At 50.9% G+C, this 15,067-nt stretch overlaps 1 protein-coding gene across 1 annotated transcript in view; it reads left to right on the forward strand.

Moving 5' to 3' along the window:
- Window positions 1–9,264: 9,264 nt before the first annotated feature.
- DNAH2 (dynein axonemal heavy chain 2) overlaps window positions 9,265–15,067 on the forward strand; it is an 89,302-nt gene continuing 83,499 nt past the window's right edge. Inside the window, exons 1-2 of the mRNA XM_081220076.1 lie at window positions 9,265–9,515; window positions 13,733–13,794. Of these exons, the coding sequence (XP_081076202.1) occupies window positions 9,359–9,515; window positions 13,733–13,794 (219 nt within the window). The 5' untranslated portion in view covers window positions 9,265–9,358. The remainder of the gene's footprint in view (window positions 9,516–13,732; window positions 13,795–15,067) is intronic.

Below are 15,067 nucleotides of genomic sequence, written 5' to 3' on the forward strand. Positions count from 1 at the left end.
GGGCTCCTCCGACCTGGCTCTCCTGGGTCCAGCCCTTTGTGGGGTGCTCCTCCAGTTTAATTCATGGTTTTGAGGGACACCTCTAGCATCTCCTTGGCCCCCTTTGCCCCCCCAGCTCCTTTGCTCCTCCTGGCTCTCGCCTCTTCTCCACTTTTAGGATCCCCTAAGACATCCACCCAACGACCGCCTGCCGTCTGGTTGGCTGTGTGTGCCCCTCTCTGTCTCTGTGTTCCTGGGTCCTATTCCCCTGGGGAGGGGGCAAAGATTCAGCCTCTTGGTCTAACCATGACCCAGGGATCCTTGTCTCCCCTCACCCACTGAGAGCTAAGGGTGGGAACAGTCTGTCTTTTGGTTGGCACCTCTTTCTGCCTCTCACTGTTTTTCTCTTCTTTTCTCCTCTCTTATTTTCTGTCTCTCTCTTCTGTCTCTAGGTCTGTTCCTCTTCCCTAGCATCCTCCTCCCTGTATCTCCTTTTATTTACCCTCTTGGCTTCTTATCCTGTACCTCTCCCATCTCCCAGGGTGGGGGCGTCAAAGCATTTCTCCCCTCAGCTCCCTCTTCTGACTTCTCTTACCAACCACTCCCCTCAGTCTGCCAAAAATGGGGGCCTTATGGGGAAGGCTCTGGCACTCCACCCCAGCTCAGGGCATGGGTAGCAGGGCCTCCTCCTCTGCCCTGCCCCAGGCCTCTACATACTTACTCCAGCCATTTGGGGTGGTTGGGTCATGACAGCTACCATGAGAAGTGTCCCGTTTTGTCCAGTGGCCAATAGCAAGCTATGAACCAGTCAGGACACATGTGGACTTGGTCTGATGCTGAATGGGCCACTTGGAACAGGAAGTGACTTGCTCCAGACAAGAAGTGACCAGGCCTGGACAGAAGTGGCCTGGGAAGTGGAAGCAGTGCAGCAGGAACTGGAAGTGCCTTCATCCAGGACAGGAAGTAGCACTTCTGAAATAGGAAGTGGTCTGGCTGGAACCGGAAGTGGCTTAGTCGGGGGGGTGGGGGGAGGTGGATGGTTCTTACTCTGTGGAGAAGGGCGGGCAGGAAGAACTTCCCATTTCAGGAGGAAGCTGGAACTTACTCTAAGAAGATCGGGTGGACTGAGGTTCTTCCTAGTATTCAGTGTCATGTGCCAGGATCTCCCTTCCCTTGTTCTCTGTGCTGCTTTTAGGACAGCTAAGGTGGCTGCCATCTGCCATGGCAGGCTCAATTTGTCTTGTTCTTCCCTTTCCATATCCCAGTATAATCTCTGTTACTCAACAGGATGACCCCAAGAACCCACGTGTTGTCCCCAGTAACCTGGATGGCTGTCTTGTTCATCACATTCTCCATTTCCTACTCCCTTCAAACTCAACACAGCTCCCTTCTTAGTGACCAAAATGGTGGCCTACTGACTGGTCTAGCTGACAGTGGTCCTTAGCAACAGCCACTCTTTCCATAGTGACCAGCTGATACCTCTTCCTGCCCACTAGTGCACAATTGGGTGTTGCCTCAGTTTCCTCCCAGCTCATTTCCTTTAGGTCAGAGCTGCCTTTGGGCACCACGTCGGCCACCTCAATCACCAGCCAAGATGGTTGCTTTGTCCACCAGAGGTCAAGCTATCTCTCTGGTGCCGTAGTTCCCAGCTCCTTCCTGATTTTTCTAACCGCTCCTTCCAGGGAACAGGAAGTTGATATTGCCATGGGGGAGGTGGCGGGGTATGGCCGTCACCTCAATAGTTTTACTGTAAAAGGGAAATTTGAACAACAAAAACCAAAAAAAATAAAAAACTTCAAAAGTTGATGAGAAGGCTGGAGAATGACTGGACATGAATTGGGGCAGAGAACTGGTGATTAGAACGGCTTTCCAGCTGAGGGTTGAATTGCATGAAATCAAGGGGTAGGGAGGGGGTTGGGTTGGATGGGTGAGGTGGACAGGGCCTGGCTGGTGGAGGGGGGTGTGGTCATGGGCTGGGTGAGGAGGCTGAGGAAAGCAGCCCCTGCCAGGGGAGGGAGAGAGGAACCCAGGTGGCAGTGGGTTGCCAGTACATCCAAATGGGGCTGTCTGTGAATATACGTTCACACATGGGGGAAAGCCCAAGTGTCTATTGCTAAACCAAGTACCAGATTCAAGGCAAGTCTTAGTCGGAAACAAAGTGGAAAAAACATGCTCACGTGTTCAATCTATTCCCTCCCACCCCTGCCCAAGGCACTCCTGTGCCCAGAAGACTCAGGGACCCAGGCATCAAGCTGCCTATCCCCTGGCTCCCTGTGTACCCATAACCCAGGCTCTTCTCCCCCCAAAACCCAGATGCCCAGTCCCCTAGACTCAGCCCCATTCTCCAACCACAAAAGCAGCCGTGAGGAGCATCGCTGCAGCCAGTTGGTGGGGGTCACAACCTCTGACCTGCCCGCCCCTCCCCTGACTTTAGGTCCCCTCCCGCTGTCTCCCATCTGCCTGGAGGTCAAGGGGTCCTCCTGCCCCTCCTCTGTCCAGTGGGACCCCTGCCCCTCCCCCTGTCTGAGCAAGATGCCTGGGTCCCGAGAGGTCCAGGCACTGTAGGAGGGGAGTTGAAAACTGGGAGGCCAGGTGCTGGGCTTTCTGGAATTTACTCCTGCCTTCTAAGCCCACACTGGAGCTGCCCGAGGTGGGGAGGCTGGAGGGGGTGTGGAAGGGTGGGTTCCTGCCCCTTAGTGGGGGTTGGTTGTCATGGCAACATCCCCTTCTTCACACAATGGGAAGCCCCCCTCAGCCTCCCGCGTGGATGGAGCCGACAGCCCCATCGCTGGCTATCAGCCTCAGGGACTTGGCAACCGTCACTATGGCAACCCAGAGCCCAGCAACAGGGCCCAGTGAGAGAGGGAGGGGTCCACAACTGGGGCAGGGCTGTGTGTGCGAGGGGGCAAGGGAGCCAAGGAAGACTCCCCTACACGTATATCCAGAGGCACAGGTGGAGAGAAGAGACGGAAGAGAAGTGGGGATAAATAGTCTCCGTGACAGACAAACATCTCACCAAAGCAACCGAGACATCATAACATGCTGAGACACAGGAAGACACCTGGGGACAGATGCACAGCTGGGGAGAGGAACAGCACATTCTGCACATTACCCTGGGACACACCCCTTCAGAGAACTGGCATCTATAGACTCTCCTCTCCCCAGACATTAACAACGCAAGACCTAGAGCCTTCCACATGTGTAGTGATCTTTTGAGCTATTTGAAAGCTCAGGTGACTTCCACACAGAAAAACACATGCCATCCTATTTGCTTTCTAGGCACAAACACACAAACACACTCCTAGGGTAACAAGTACAACAAAGCAAGAAGAGGTACAGGAAGACATTCATTTATTCATTCATTCATTCACTCAGCATCATATTAAATGTCTACTTTGTTCCAGGTACTATTTCAGGCACTGGTAGTATGAGGCGAATAAGGCAAAGCCCCTGCTTTCATGAAGTCCACATTTTGGTTGGGAACAACATAATATTTCTGGTAGTGATAAGTGATATAAAAAAACAGAGTGAAGAAGATGGAGAGTATCAGGAAGATGCTTTAAGTTAGGAGGTCAGGAGGGTCCCTCTGAAGAGGTGACATTTGTTCAGGACCCTGAATAGTGAGTATGGAAGGCAGGCACTATGGGGAAGGGCAGAGCAGAAAGAGGGAACAGCAAGTGCAAAGCATAGAGGTGAAATCTCGACAGGCTTGGGAATAGTGAGAAAGACATCATGACCACATACATGTTCTAGGTGTGTCCTGTCTTCCCCCAGCCTCAGCGTGTAGGGTAGCATGTGACCAAGGAAGAATCCACATTTAGGAAGTTGATCTAACTTCATCTTCCATTTTTTCCCCTTTGTTTGTTTGTTTGTTTCTTTCTTTATTTTTTTGACCTAAAAACATGCTTTTTTACTTCATTATAATCAATACAAAGAAATCAGCACACAAAATACATTTCCAGACAAGCAAACACACCAGTTTTATAGAAAAAGATATAAACGTTTACTTTAAGGTCTGGGGCGGGAGGGGGTCCCCTTTGTTTTTTGTGTGGATGTGAGCTGTGTTTTCCTCAACTAAATGTTATGCTCTGGGAGGGCAGGGATAATGCTCTGAGATTTTGGGGCTGTGGTACAGCTGCTGGTACAGAGTCTAGAGCAGAGTGGGAGTAAAGGATCTGAGAGAGCTGGGGACCACAGAACGTAAAGCCCCCACGCAGCACAGGATGGAGGCTGTCCTGGGGGCTGTGCTGCAGACAGAAGCTCACACTTTTCCATCGTTCCAAACAGAAGCAGGATGTAAATTAGGTTGAGGTATGTATGTTTGTGTCTGTGGTCTATGTTGAGGGTTTTAAGAAAAGGAGAACAGAGCAAAGGGTTGCAGTGCGAATTTCTGATGGGGAATGGTTGACATCACAGCTGGAAATGTAGTTAGAATGAAAAACAGAGCTTCCTAAGTGGAGTCACAAACATGGGGCATCCCCTTCCCTACAGAGAGTTTCAAGATCTGTAGGCAGGCTGGGAGAAATGTGGCAGGCTGGTTTGGAGGCAGGGGGCTAGCTGGGATGGGCTCAGAGAGTTGGGTGGGGGTAGGGAAAAGGATACAGAATAAATGGGAGTGAAAACTCAGCACAGGAGAGATGTTTGAAAGGCAGCAGCGAAGGTGGAGTCCTGTAGGGAGTTCTGAGGGGATCAGGTCCTAGGGTCCCCTGATTCCCAGAAGGAATCGAAGCATTCCACGGTCTGACTCTCCCACTTCCCTCAGTTGCCATCAGAAACTCGGGCATCAGCTCCCCCCAATCCAAGTGGCTAGTGGTGGTGGTGGGGAGATTGAGCAGCCTCAGGGGGCGGCAGCTGGTGAGTGGGGAGGAATCTGTGTGCTCAGCAAACAGCAGCCTCAGTGCCCAGTGGCTGCTTCCTCCCTCATCAATCAGCCCAGCCAAATGTCCTTGCATTCCCACCACCCCAAGGGGACTGGGGCTGGGCCAGGGTCCCCAGGGGAGTGAGATGGGACGGGTTGGGGGAGGGGGGTTGGTGCTTGGCTCCCCATCTCTTGGCCTCTGTTCTCTCCTCTCCTGGAAGCTCTCCGCTCTTTGAGTCATGGAACGGACTCCCTCCTGGTGCTACCATCGTGAGGGCATCAGCTACAAATCACCTGTGGGGGTCTGCTGGTGGTGGGGGGGGTGCAGGGGGGAAGAGGGATGAGTCAGGGCTGAAGAGGAATCTACTCTGGTTCTCACGGGACTGGCCCCGGGCACATTCAGCAGGGAGGCTGCTGGCACAGGGGCTCTGCGCCCCCGGCTGGCCTCTCCATCCCTGACGGATGCTCTGGACAGCAGGCTGAGACCTGGACCACAGAAATGTCCTCCCTCTTCTCACCTTTTCCTAGCCCCCAGCCCTAATTCCCCACTTCCCACCACGATCCAGAGGGCCAGCCCCCAGCTCACCCTAAATCTGCTGCTCCCCCTTGGGGACAGGGGCCTCCAGACCTTAGCCTCTGGCTCACTCTCCCCCCTCCTCAGCCCTTGCTCCCCTCAGGGACCCAGGCGTCCTGCCCACTCCCTTCACCATAACAACCATTCTTTTGGAGTTGCTTAAGACTTTAATATCATTTCATTAAGTCAGCTAGTTCAGAGAAGGTTGGGGGCACAAAGAGACTGGGGTGGGCAAAAAAGGGCCAAGGTAGGGGGGAAGCAAGGGAAGAGCTCCCTCTCTCCGTGGAGATGGCTCTGAGAAATCAAATATTGACAGTGAGAGAACAGAACTTATTAAAGCTGGGACAGGGGTGTGTGGGGGGAGCTGTGGGAATGGCCGGATGCCTGGGTTCTGAGAGTAATGAAGGTTCTGGGGGGAGGGAGTGCCTGAGGCTGGGAGGATGCGGTGAGATGAAGGGTTCTGTCGCACAACCCTTCTGCCCATTTCCTTTGCGAGGTACTGAGTCTTGCTACCCCGGCTGTTTCTCAGCTGTCCCCTAGAGCCCCTGGGGACAAGACCCCCGTCACAGCTGTGGTTGCCCCCCCTTTCATCCCTTCTCCCTACCTCCACCTCTGTTGATGAGCTTCAGTGGCGTTTAATCGGATTGAGCAGTAATTAGCAAAGCGAGATGTTTGATTACCTATTTAGCATAATGTAGGGGGCTGGGATCCCTAGGCACAGCCAAGGCCGGTGGGGGTGGGGGGTGGTTCAGAAAAGAAATGGGGTCTACACAACTTTCCTTTCCCTGAGGGAGCCATGAGCCCCACCTATAAGTCTCCCCATCCTATGCCTCCCCTCAAATCTTCACTCCTCTGGGACTTTCTCCCTGGGGGATCTGACCAATCATGTCACCTCTCTGCCACCCACTGCCTAACTGGTTAGAGGATCACCCACTTAGCCCTGCTTGCTGTGCAGCTGATTTTGGGGTGTGGCAGGACCCCTCTCTCCTTCAATCCTTGCCCTCAGCAACAGGAACGTGGGCTGGGCAGGAGCCCAGAAACCACCTTTAAGGATAATGGGGGGGGTGCCAAGGGCAGGGGTTGTCAATTCTTGAAATTAAAATGGGTTAGGTAGGATGGTGAGGTCAGAGCTGGGCTCAGGTGTGGATTAATCCACAGGCCCTTCAGGAGTACCAGGGACTGCCAGTCCTTGCCCTGCCAGACTGGCATAATGAGACCCGTCAGGTGTGAACATCAACCAGGAAAAGGGGGAACTGAGGTGCCAGCTTCTCTCCTCCAGCAAAGAAAATGTCATCAATTTAGCTCCTCATGGAAATGTAATCAGTGGGCTCGCTGCGGGCTTTGTCTTAATTAGGCACTATTGATGGAAGCAGGGAGGGTGCCTTCCCATCCCCCTGACTCGCTTCCTCCCTGCATCTCCCAGGCCTCCCTAAATCTTCCACCAGCCCCAGGTACGGCTCAGTCTTCCAGGCGCCTCTTCTGCACCCCGGCCCGCAGCGCCCCCTAGCACCGGCTGCGGTCTGCCCCTCCTCTCACACCCCTCTCCTGTCGCTTCCCCACGACTCTGTCTTTGTTCTTATGGAGAGCCTAGCCCCTCCCCGGCCCGGTCACCTTCCCCAGAGAGTCCCCGCCTCCTGTCCCCCCCAAAACGAGCGACGCTTTCCAAAGCCAATCCTCAGATTCCAAAAATTCCAGTTCCGTTCTTCCCTCCTTCCCGCACCCCGCGCTGCCCGGCGATCCTAGACCCCAGTCCGAATTAAGAAGGGGGAACGAGCGGGAGGGCAGGGGTGCTCCAGCCCCGGTTTTTTCCCCGGACTCAGCTGCAGCCACGGCTGTCTCGAAATCCTGGAGCGCCTTCTAGAGCGCGCGTGAGTCTCGCAGACGGGACCTCGGGCGCCATCTGCTGGACTCGCTCGGAATGGAGCTCACAGACCCGCGCGCGGGGTCGGGCGCTTGGGTTCCCCCAGCCTTTTCAGTGTCCTGCGGGAGGCCACTCATTGTTTCTAGCCCCAGTCCTTACCGCCCGTCCTCAGACCAGGCCTCCCGTCCCCCTCCAGCCCCCCTCCAGCCCGGCAGGTTTAGCGGCTTCCCCTTGCCCCCCAGCCCTCTTGCCCCGGCTCCCCACCGGGGTGACGCGAGCGCAGCCAAGCCGGGAGCGGCTGATCAGGGCGTCTCTGCGTCTGCGCCGAGGAGGCTGGCTCGGCGCGCTCGGGCCCCCGCCCCCCCCGCCGCTGCCTGGGGTTGCCAAGGCGACGCGTGCAGGCGCCGGCCCGAGAGGGCCACGCGGGGCAACTTCTCAGCTGGAGTGCCCGGTCGGTCGGCGTAGGGAGGAGAGGGTCGGCGTCGTGAGGTGTGTGTTGGCGGGGGAGGGCACCAGGGAGGAGGGGAGGAATGCCGGGGAGAGTGGGAAGCTACGGGGAGAAGGGGCAGTGGTGAGGGGTACGAGGGAGAGTTGCGGGGGCGAGGGAAAAAGGGGCCGTTGCGGGGGAGGGCAGCTGAGAGGAAGGAGCGGCGACGGTTGTGACAGTTGTGTGAGGAAGCTCCTGTGAGGGGAAATTTGCCCACTGGTAGCCACTGGTGGTTGGAGGAGAGGACCGGCCCCCTACGGTATTTCCTGAGAAATAGAATGAGTCCCAGGCTAGTAGAAGGCTCCTCCTGGGGCCTCGGTGTGGGACCATGGGGCGAACCCCATTGGGAGGTGGCTCCCAGCCTTGCCACCGGAATGTTCCTGAGGCTCCAGCCGGAGGCAGGGAAGCACAACCTGACGCTTCTCTGGAGACCGATGGGAGAAGCCGCGCTGTGGTACCTGACTTTATTGATGTGTTGGCCTAATAGAACGGTGTTCCTCGGAGCAAAGTACAAATCCTTCGAGTGTGAAACTCATAGCGCATGATCAATGCCTGTGGCAGCCTGTGGGGATGAGGAAGAAAAGCCACAGGTGGTTGTCAGGCTAGAGCTGAGTGAAGAGGGACTGCCCAGCGAATCAGACATTGCCCTGGGCGCCCACCAGAGATGCCCCGCTTCCCGCCCTCCTGCTTTTCAGAGAGAGACACTACTGGGCCTTCCTCATCGCCCCATTTCTCCCTCCCCCAGACACAATTCCAAGTTCACTGTTGGATGACTTTTGTCCTTCCTCTTCCAGTCTGTTCTCAGGACATCTGGAATCGAATGTTCTTGGTCTTCATTAATCGGTTAGCACAGACTCACTCAGCCAACTGTGCGAAGACACCTTTTCAGTACACACACAACAGGGTTTCTGCCCCTCAGGATTGAAAAGCTGAAGAGACAGGTTGCAAATACTGTTTCTTCCTTGTTTAAGGAGGTCACAGATTTTAGTGTGGGTAGGAGGGGCATTTTTCTTTCTCCCCCGCTTCCAGTGGGTAACTTGGGAGAAAAGGAGGTACATAGGAAAATCATCTTGGTTGCTCAGTGACTTGACACAGTGACAGAGAGTGTGGAACCTGGGGACAGTCTTCCCTTCCCTGGGCCCTCTCTCACTCACCCATGGCCCTGAGACCTAGAGTGCTTGAGAGTGTGTGCAACCACACCTCAGCGTGGTAGATCTTTTCCTGATTATCTTATTTTCTCATACCTCTGGGCAGAGATAGGGATTCCTAAATCCTTATTAGTGGGTGTCTACTGTGCCCTCATTTTCCCCCCCACCCTGGCCATGCCTTGGGGCTTGTGGGATCTTAGTTCCCCGACCAGGAACGGAACTCATATGCCCCCTGCAGTGGAAGCGTGAGTCCTAACCACTGGGCTGCCACGGAATTCCCTGTGCCCTCATGTTTAGCTTCCATTTGTTCCTAATGCCTTGAGGGACTGATTTTGATTTTTAACCCAGTGCCCTGAAGAAAGTGGGATATTCCAGGGAAGAGACTGAGGTTTGGGGGTGGATCTGGTGGTGGTCCCCCAGCTTCCGTGTGTCTGCAGGTTTTGCCAACACAATGTCCAGCAAAGCTGACAAGAAGCAGAAAATGAGTAGCCGGGGAAGCACCCGCTGGCGAGTCGCTCAGTCTGCTCTGGCCGCACAGGCTGTGGAGACCACCCTGCCGGCCAGCAGTGAGTCCCAGGCAGAGCCCGAGTCTCTCAAGGAGGAGCCTGGTGGGTACCTGTTGGGGAGAGGCTTGGAGGCAGAATGTGTGTATTGAAGGAGGGTCTTAGGGCCGGGGAGCAGGTTCTGTTGCTTCTGGGTAAGAAGCAAGGGGTTCAGCGGGATCTCAGGCCTGCTGCTAGGTCCCTTGTTTTGTGTTTTCTTCCTGGCCAGCCTTATACTTGTTCTTTCTGTCTTAAAATTTCCCCCCAGTGCACCAAGAGCTAACCAGCCAATCCTCTATCCTAGCCTCTTCTTCCTTATTTCACGTGTTCCTGGTTGCTCCTACCCCACTGAAGAGGGTTTGATCTCTTCCTTTTTCCCATTTTCACCCTGGGTGGCAAAACAAATAATGTTTTCCTCCCATTAAGCCCATCACCATGGAGACTCAGCCTGCTTTGCCATCCTTTGAATCCTAAGCCTGACTGAATCTTTCTCCCATCTGTTTAAGGCTCTTGTATCTCTGCCCTCATTTCGTCAGGGCCTTGGTAGACTAAGGAGGTTCAGGTTCAGGGCCACAGGAAAAGAAGCCTGATGTCTAGATTGAGGAAGAAAAGAGTTTAAAGAGGCTGCCTCTTGTGGCTTTGATCTGAGGGATTCCTTCCTGTTGGGTGAGCTGGAGCCAATAGGCTTGGAAGGTTTTTGGTAGCTGTTGCTGTCACTAGGCTGTCCCTTAGAGCACTGGCCAGTGTAGCTATGACTGTTAGCTAAGGATAGTCCTCCCCTTTTACCTGGGGCTTCTTTACACTGCTAGCAGCCTGTCAAGATGGAGAGAAATAGAATCCCCTTTTAATATTAAAAGTTGAGAGATTAAGCGTGGGCATGGGAGAAAGGTCCAGGGTATACAGGGCCTTGCCCTGGGATCTAGACATTGGAACCATGCAAATTTTTTCTTCTGAGTTCTCTTAAGAGCAGTTTAAAGTGGGACTGGCTCCTAGAAGCTGGGTACCAGGAGCAAGGGGAGGGAGGAGGGAAGGCAGTGAAGTTCAACTTGGAGACTCCTCTGGGGTGGGAAGGGAATGTCAGGGTGTCATGTGATGTTGCTTATATGTGGAATCTAAAAAAAGGGTACAGATGAACTCATCTGCAGAGCAGAAATAGAGTTGCAGACGTAGAGGGCAGACTTGTGGTTGCCAGGGGGTAAGCGGGGGAGGGATAAATTGGAAGATTGTGACTGACATATGCACACTACTATATGTAAAGTGGATAAATAATAAGGACCTATTGTACAGCACAGGGAACTCTACTCAATACTCTGTGGTGGCCTATATGGGAAAAGAATCCAGAAAAGAGTGGATGTGGATATATATATGGGTGATTCACTTTGCTCTGCACCTGAAGCTGACACAACATTGTGAATCAACTATACTCCAATAAAAATTATTTAAAAAAAAGGAACTTCTAAATGAGAGCATTGACCCCCAAACACCAAGGATCTCTGAGTCCTTTTAGCTCTAAGCCTTTTTATTGTTTGATGTGGAGCTTTCTAGCTGACACTTGATAGAGGTTCAGAGAAGAATTGGGCCTCCAAGGCGGCCCTGAAATGAGCCTTAATCCCTGTACTCAGGACTTCCCTGGTGGCCCAGCGGCTAAGACTCTGTGCTCCTAATGCAGGGAGCCTGGGTTCCATCCCTGGTCAGGGAACTAGATCCCACATGCATGCCACAACTAAGAGTTTGCATGCCACAACTAAAGATCCCGTGTGCCACAACGAAAGATCCTGTGCAGCCAAATAAATAAGTAAATATTAAAAAAAAAATCCCTGTACTCTTTGGAGTTGGGGAGGGATTGAGGCCTGTCCCACAGGAGACAGAGGGGGCCTACTATGGTCTGAATGTTTGTGTCCCCCCCAAATTCATATGTTGAAATTCTCATGCCCAATATGATGGTGTTAGTAGGAGGGGCCTTTGGGAGGTTGCTTAAATCATGAGGGTGGAGCTGTCATGAGCGGGATTAGTGCCTTATAAGAAGCAACTCCAGAGAGATTCCTTGCCCCCTTCTGCTGGACACAAAGAGAGGTCTGCACCCCAGAAGAGGGCCCTCACCCAACCCTGCTGGCACCCTGATCTAGGACTTCCAGCCTCCAGAACTGTGAGGAATAAATGTCTGCTGTTTAGAAGCTACCCAGTCTATGGTGTTTTGTTATAGTAGTCCAAATGGGCTAAGACCAGGCCTAAAACACTTCTTGGTGAAGGATGTTGGGTTAAAGGGCAAACACCCTTTTGAGGTCTTTATTGATATCCTTTGCTTCCTTAAGTGGTCCTCCGTTCCCACTAAGAAAAGAAGTACAGGTTCACAATCCCATATCTGTAATTTTAAAAAGCCCTAAGAACTGAAAGGTTTTTTTCCCCAAAATTTGGCATCCAAACTTATTTGGTGGTGAGACATAACCTAAACTGACATGAAGGTATTTATAGTCTATTTAAACCACTTAGTATAAATTTTCATATGTTTTACTGCAGAAATACTGATATTAAAAGTTTGTGGAGTGCTGTTCTAGAGGCCCCAAGATGTGGTGGGGGTCTCATATACCATATGGTACTACAAGTCTACATTCTGAAATATACTTGATCCCAAGGGTTTTGGATAAGGGATTGTGACCCGTATTTCAGGCAAATCAGAAAAAATACAGAGAATGAGATAATGAACACCCATGTACCCGTCACCCAATGTGAGAATAAATCATGATGGCAACAAGTGAATCCCTTTGTCCCCCTGCTACCGCGCCCCGCCCCCCCCCCCCCAAGCCCTTCTCTCCTTCTCCAGAGGTCACCACTATCCTGAGTTGGAGTTTGTCATTCTCAAGCCTGTTTCTTAAATTTTTACTGCGTGTATCCATGACCATCACATACTAGTATCGTATTGCATGGTTTAGACTTTATATAAATTGTATTACAATAGAGGACAAAACCAGTTTACTCTTGAGATTGTCTCAGTCTCCCTCCCCCGCCTCGTTCCTGTCTGAAACCTTGGATGCCCTTGGCTTTCTCAAAGGGCGTTGGGTTTCTTGTTTACCCATCCCACTCACCACTGAGCTCCTAGAATCAGCTGTTCCATCTTTCTCATGATTTCCTTCCTCGGCTTGTATGCCTCACTCCCCTCTTAGGTTTTCTTTCTGGAAGTTGGAGTGTCCTGTTCCCAAGGACTTTTGGTTGCACCTCATTTGTTCCTTCCTCCTTTCAGCCCACGGGAGATGGGAGGCCCACCAGTTTTACCCCAGTCTCCTGTGTGAGCAACAGATCAGGAAGGAGAGGGACACCCCCCTGGGTTTTATGGAGTCCAGAGTGGGGATGGTGGTTTGCTTGGAGAGGGGCTGATTTCTGTGGGCCCCAACCTCTCCATGTGGGAACAGGATGGGGGAAGAATGGCAGGCCAGAAGGTGAATGCCTAGAATGACCTTAATACTGACTGCCTTCATTCCCCTGCCTCCTTCTGTGCCAACTCCAGCCCCAGTAAGCTTTTTAAAAGAACATTTTAAAAAATATATATTTATTTATTTATATTTGGCTGCACTGGGTCTTAGTTGTGGCACGTGGGATCTTCGCTGTGGCATGTTTAGTTGCAGAGAACTGGAAGCAGGGACTCGAACAGACATTTGTATGCCTGTGTTCACAGCAGTGCTATTCACAACAGCCAAAAGGCGGAAACAACCAAGCGTCCATCAACGATGAATGGATAAACAAATTGCAGTGGAATATTATGCAACCATAAAAAAGAATGAAGGTCTGCTATGATACAACAACATGGATGAACCTTGAAAATATGCCAAGTGAAAGAAAGCAGTCACAAAAGACCGCATATTGTATGATTCCACTAATATAAAATGTCCAGAATAGGCAAATTCATAGACTCAGAAAGTAGATTCATAGACTCAGAAAGGTTACCAGGATCTGGGAGGAAAGGGGAATAGGGAGTGCCTGCTAATAGGCTAGGCTCTGGTGCAACTTAAAAGTAAAGATATAGGGGCCATGGGGTGCCAATTTCTCAAGGTACTTCAAGTACCTTGAAGTGGAATTGCTCGATCATATGGTGACTCTGTGTTTAACTTCTTTTATTTGTTGTTTTTGGGCTGTGCTGTTGGCACGTGGGATCTTAGTTCCCCATCCAGGGATCGAACCCGTGCACCCTGCAGTGGAAGCTCAGAGACTTAACCACTGGACCGCCAGGGAAGTCTCTGTGTTTAACTTTTAATGGAATGCCTTCATTTTTGAATTTTCATTCTTCCCAGAGCCAATATTGGAGGAACCTGAAATACAGAAAGAAGAATTACAGGAGTGTGAGGTAGACGTGGTAAGTTTGGCTTTTCTCTGATTCAAATGTTCCTCTTCAACAACTGGTGAATCAAAGGATCAGTTGCAGAATGGTGTACGAGGAATTCTCTTCAATCTCTCACTACCTTCTCCTTACTTTCTACTGGTAGCCTGCTCACTGCAAATCCAGTACACCGAGTAAAGGACAGAGTTATCCATGTCCCCTACCCCTCCCAAAGAAGAGGGCTTTCAGTGAGGAACAGGGCTCTTAGAAGGCCCTTCCTCATCTCTCCACCTTGGGTCAGATTGCAACAAGCTATATCTGTTGAATGCGTGAACATCTGAACAAGTTGAACAAGCTGGGCGGACACTGTCCTAATTGGATACTAATTTCTAAGACATCCTCTTTCTTCCTGTCCTTCAGTTCCCTCCTTTGGCTGAAGAGTTTACCGAAGCCACTTGAAATACTTTCAGAATTTGACACTCAGTAACCTCTACACCTTTATTTCCAAGCTGCATCAGAGCCTAGGCACACCCTCAGTTACCTGGGTTAGAAGAATAGAATGGTGACCTTGAACTTTTTTAAAAAGGGAGAGAAAAGTGACAACTACTCATTAAAGAAAAAAATTGGAAGGGACAGAAAAGTAAAACAAAGAAAGGGAAAATAAAAGTCATAGTATCACTGCCTGAGCACATCCAACGTTACTAATTTGGTATATGTCCTTTCTTTCTGTGTAGATTTGCAAGTTTTTTTGTTTTTTAACAATCCTAACTGTACCACACATTATAATTTTTTATTAGGCTTTCTCACAAAACATTCTTTTATTCTTCATGTTATTATATACTTAAAAAATACAGCAGGCTGCCTTTATTTTTTTAATCACAAATATGTAAATCACAAGATACCTCTTTTTTTTTGATATGTAGTATTTTCATTACTGTTACATACTTTTTGTAAGCATCATTTTTTTTTTTTTTTGGCTGCGCAGCTTATGGGATCTTAGTTCCTGACCAGGGATTGAATCCGTGCCCCCTGCAATGGAAGCGTAGAGTGTTAACCACTGGACCACCAGGGTGCCTGTAAGCGCCATTTTTAATGTTCATATGGTGCTCCGTAAGATATATGTATCACAGTTAAATCCTTACTCTTGGACATTTGCCATTTATGATTTTTTTGCTCTCATAATAATACAGTGATGAATATTATAAATAAAACTAACACATTTTGAAATACTTAATATTTCCTTAAGTTAGATTCCTGTATATGGAGTTCCTGAATCAAAGCGTAAAGAACATTTCTAACACCTTTAATA

Source organism: Mesoplodon bidens (genome assembly GCF_964165515.1).
Source record: "Mesoplodon bidens genome assembly, chromosome: 19".
NCBI classification, from domain to species: Eukaryota; Metazoa; Chordata; class Mammalia; order Artiodactyla; family Ziphiidae; genus Mesoplodon; species Mesoplodon bidens.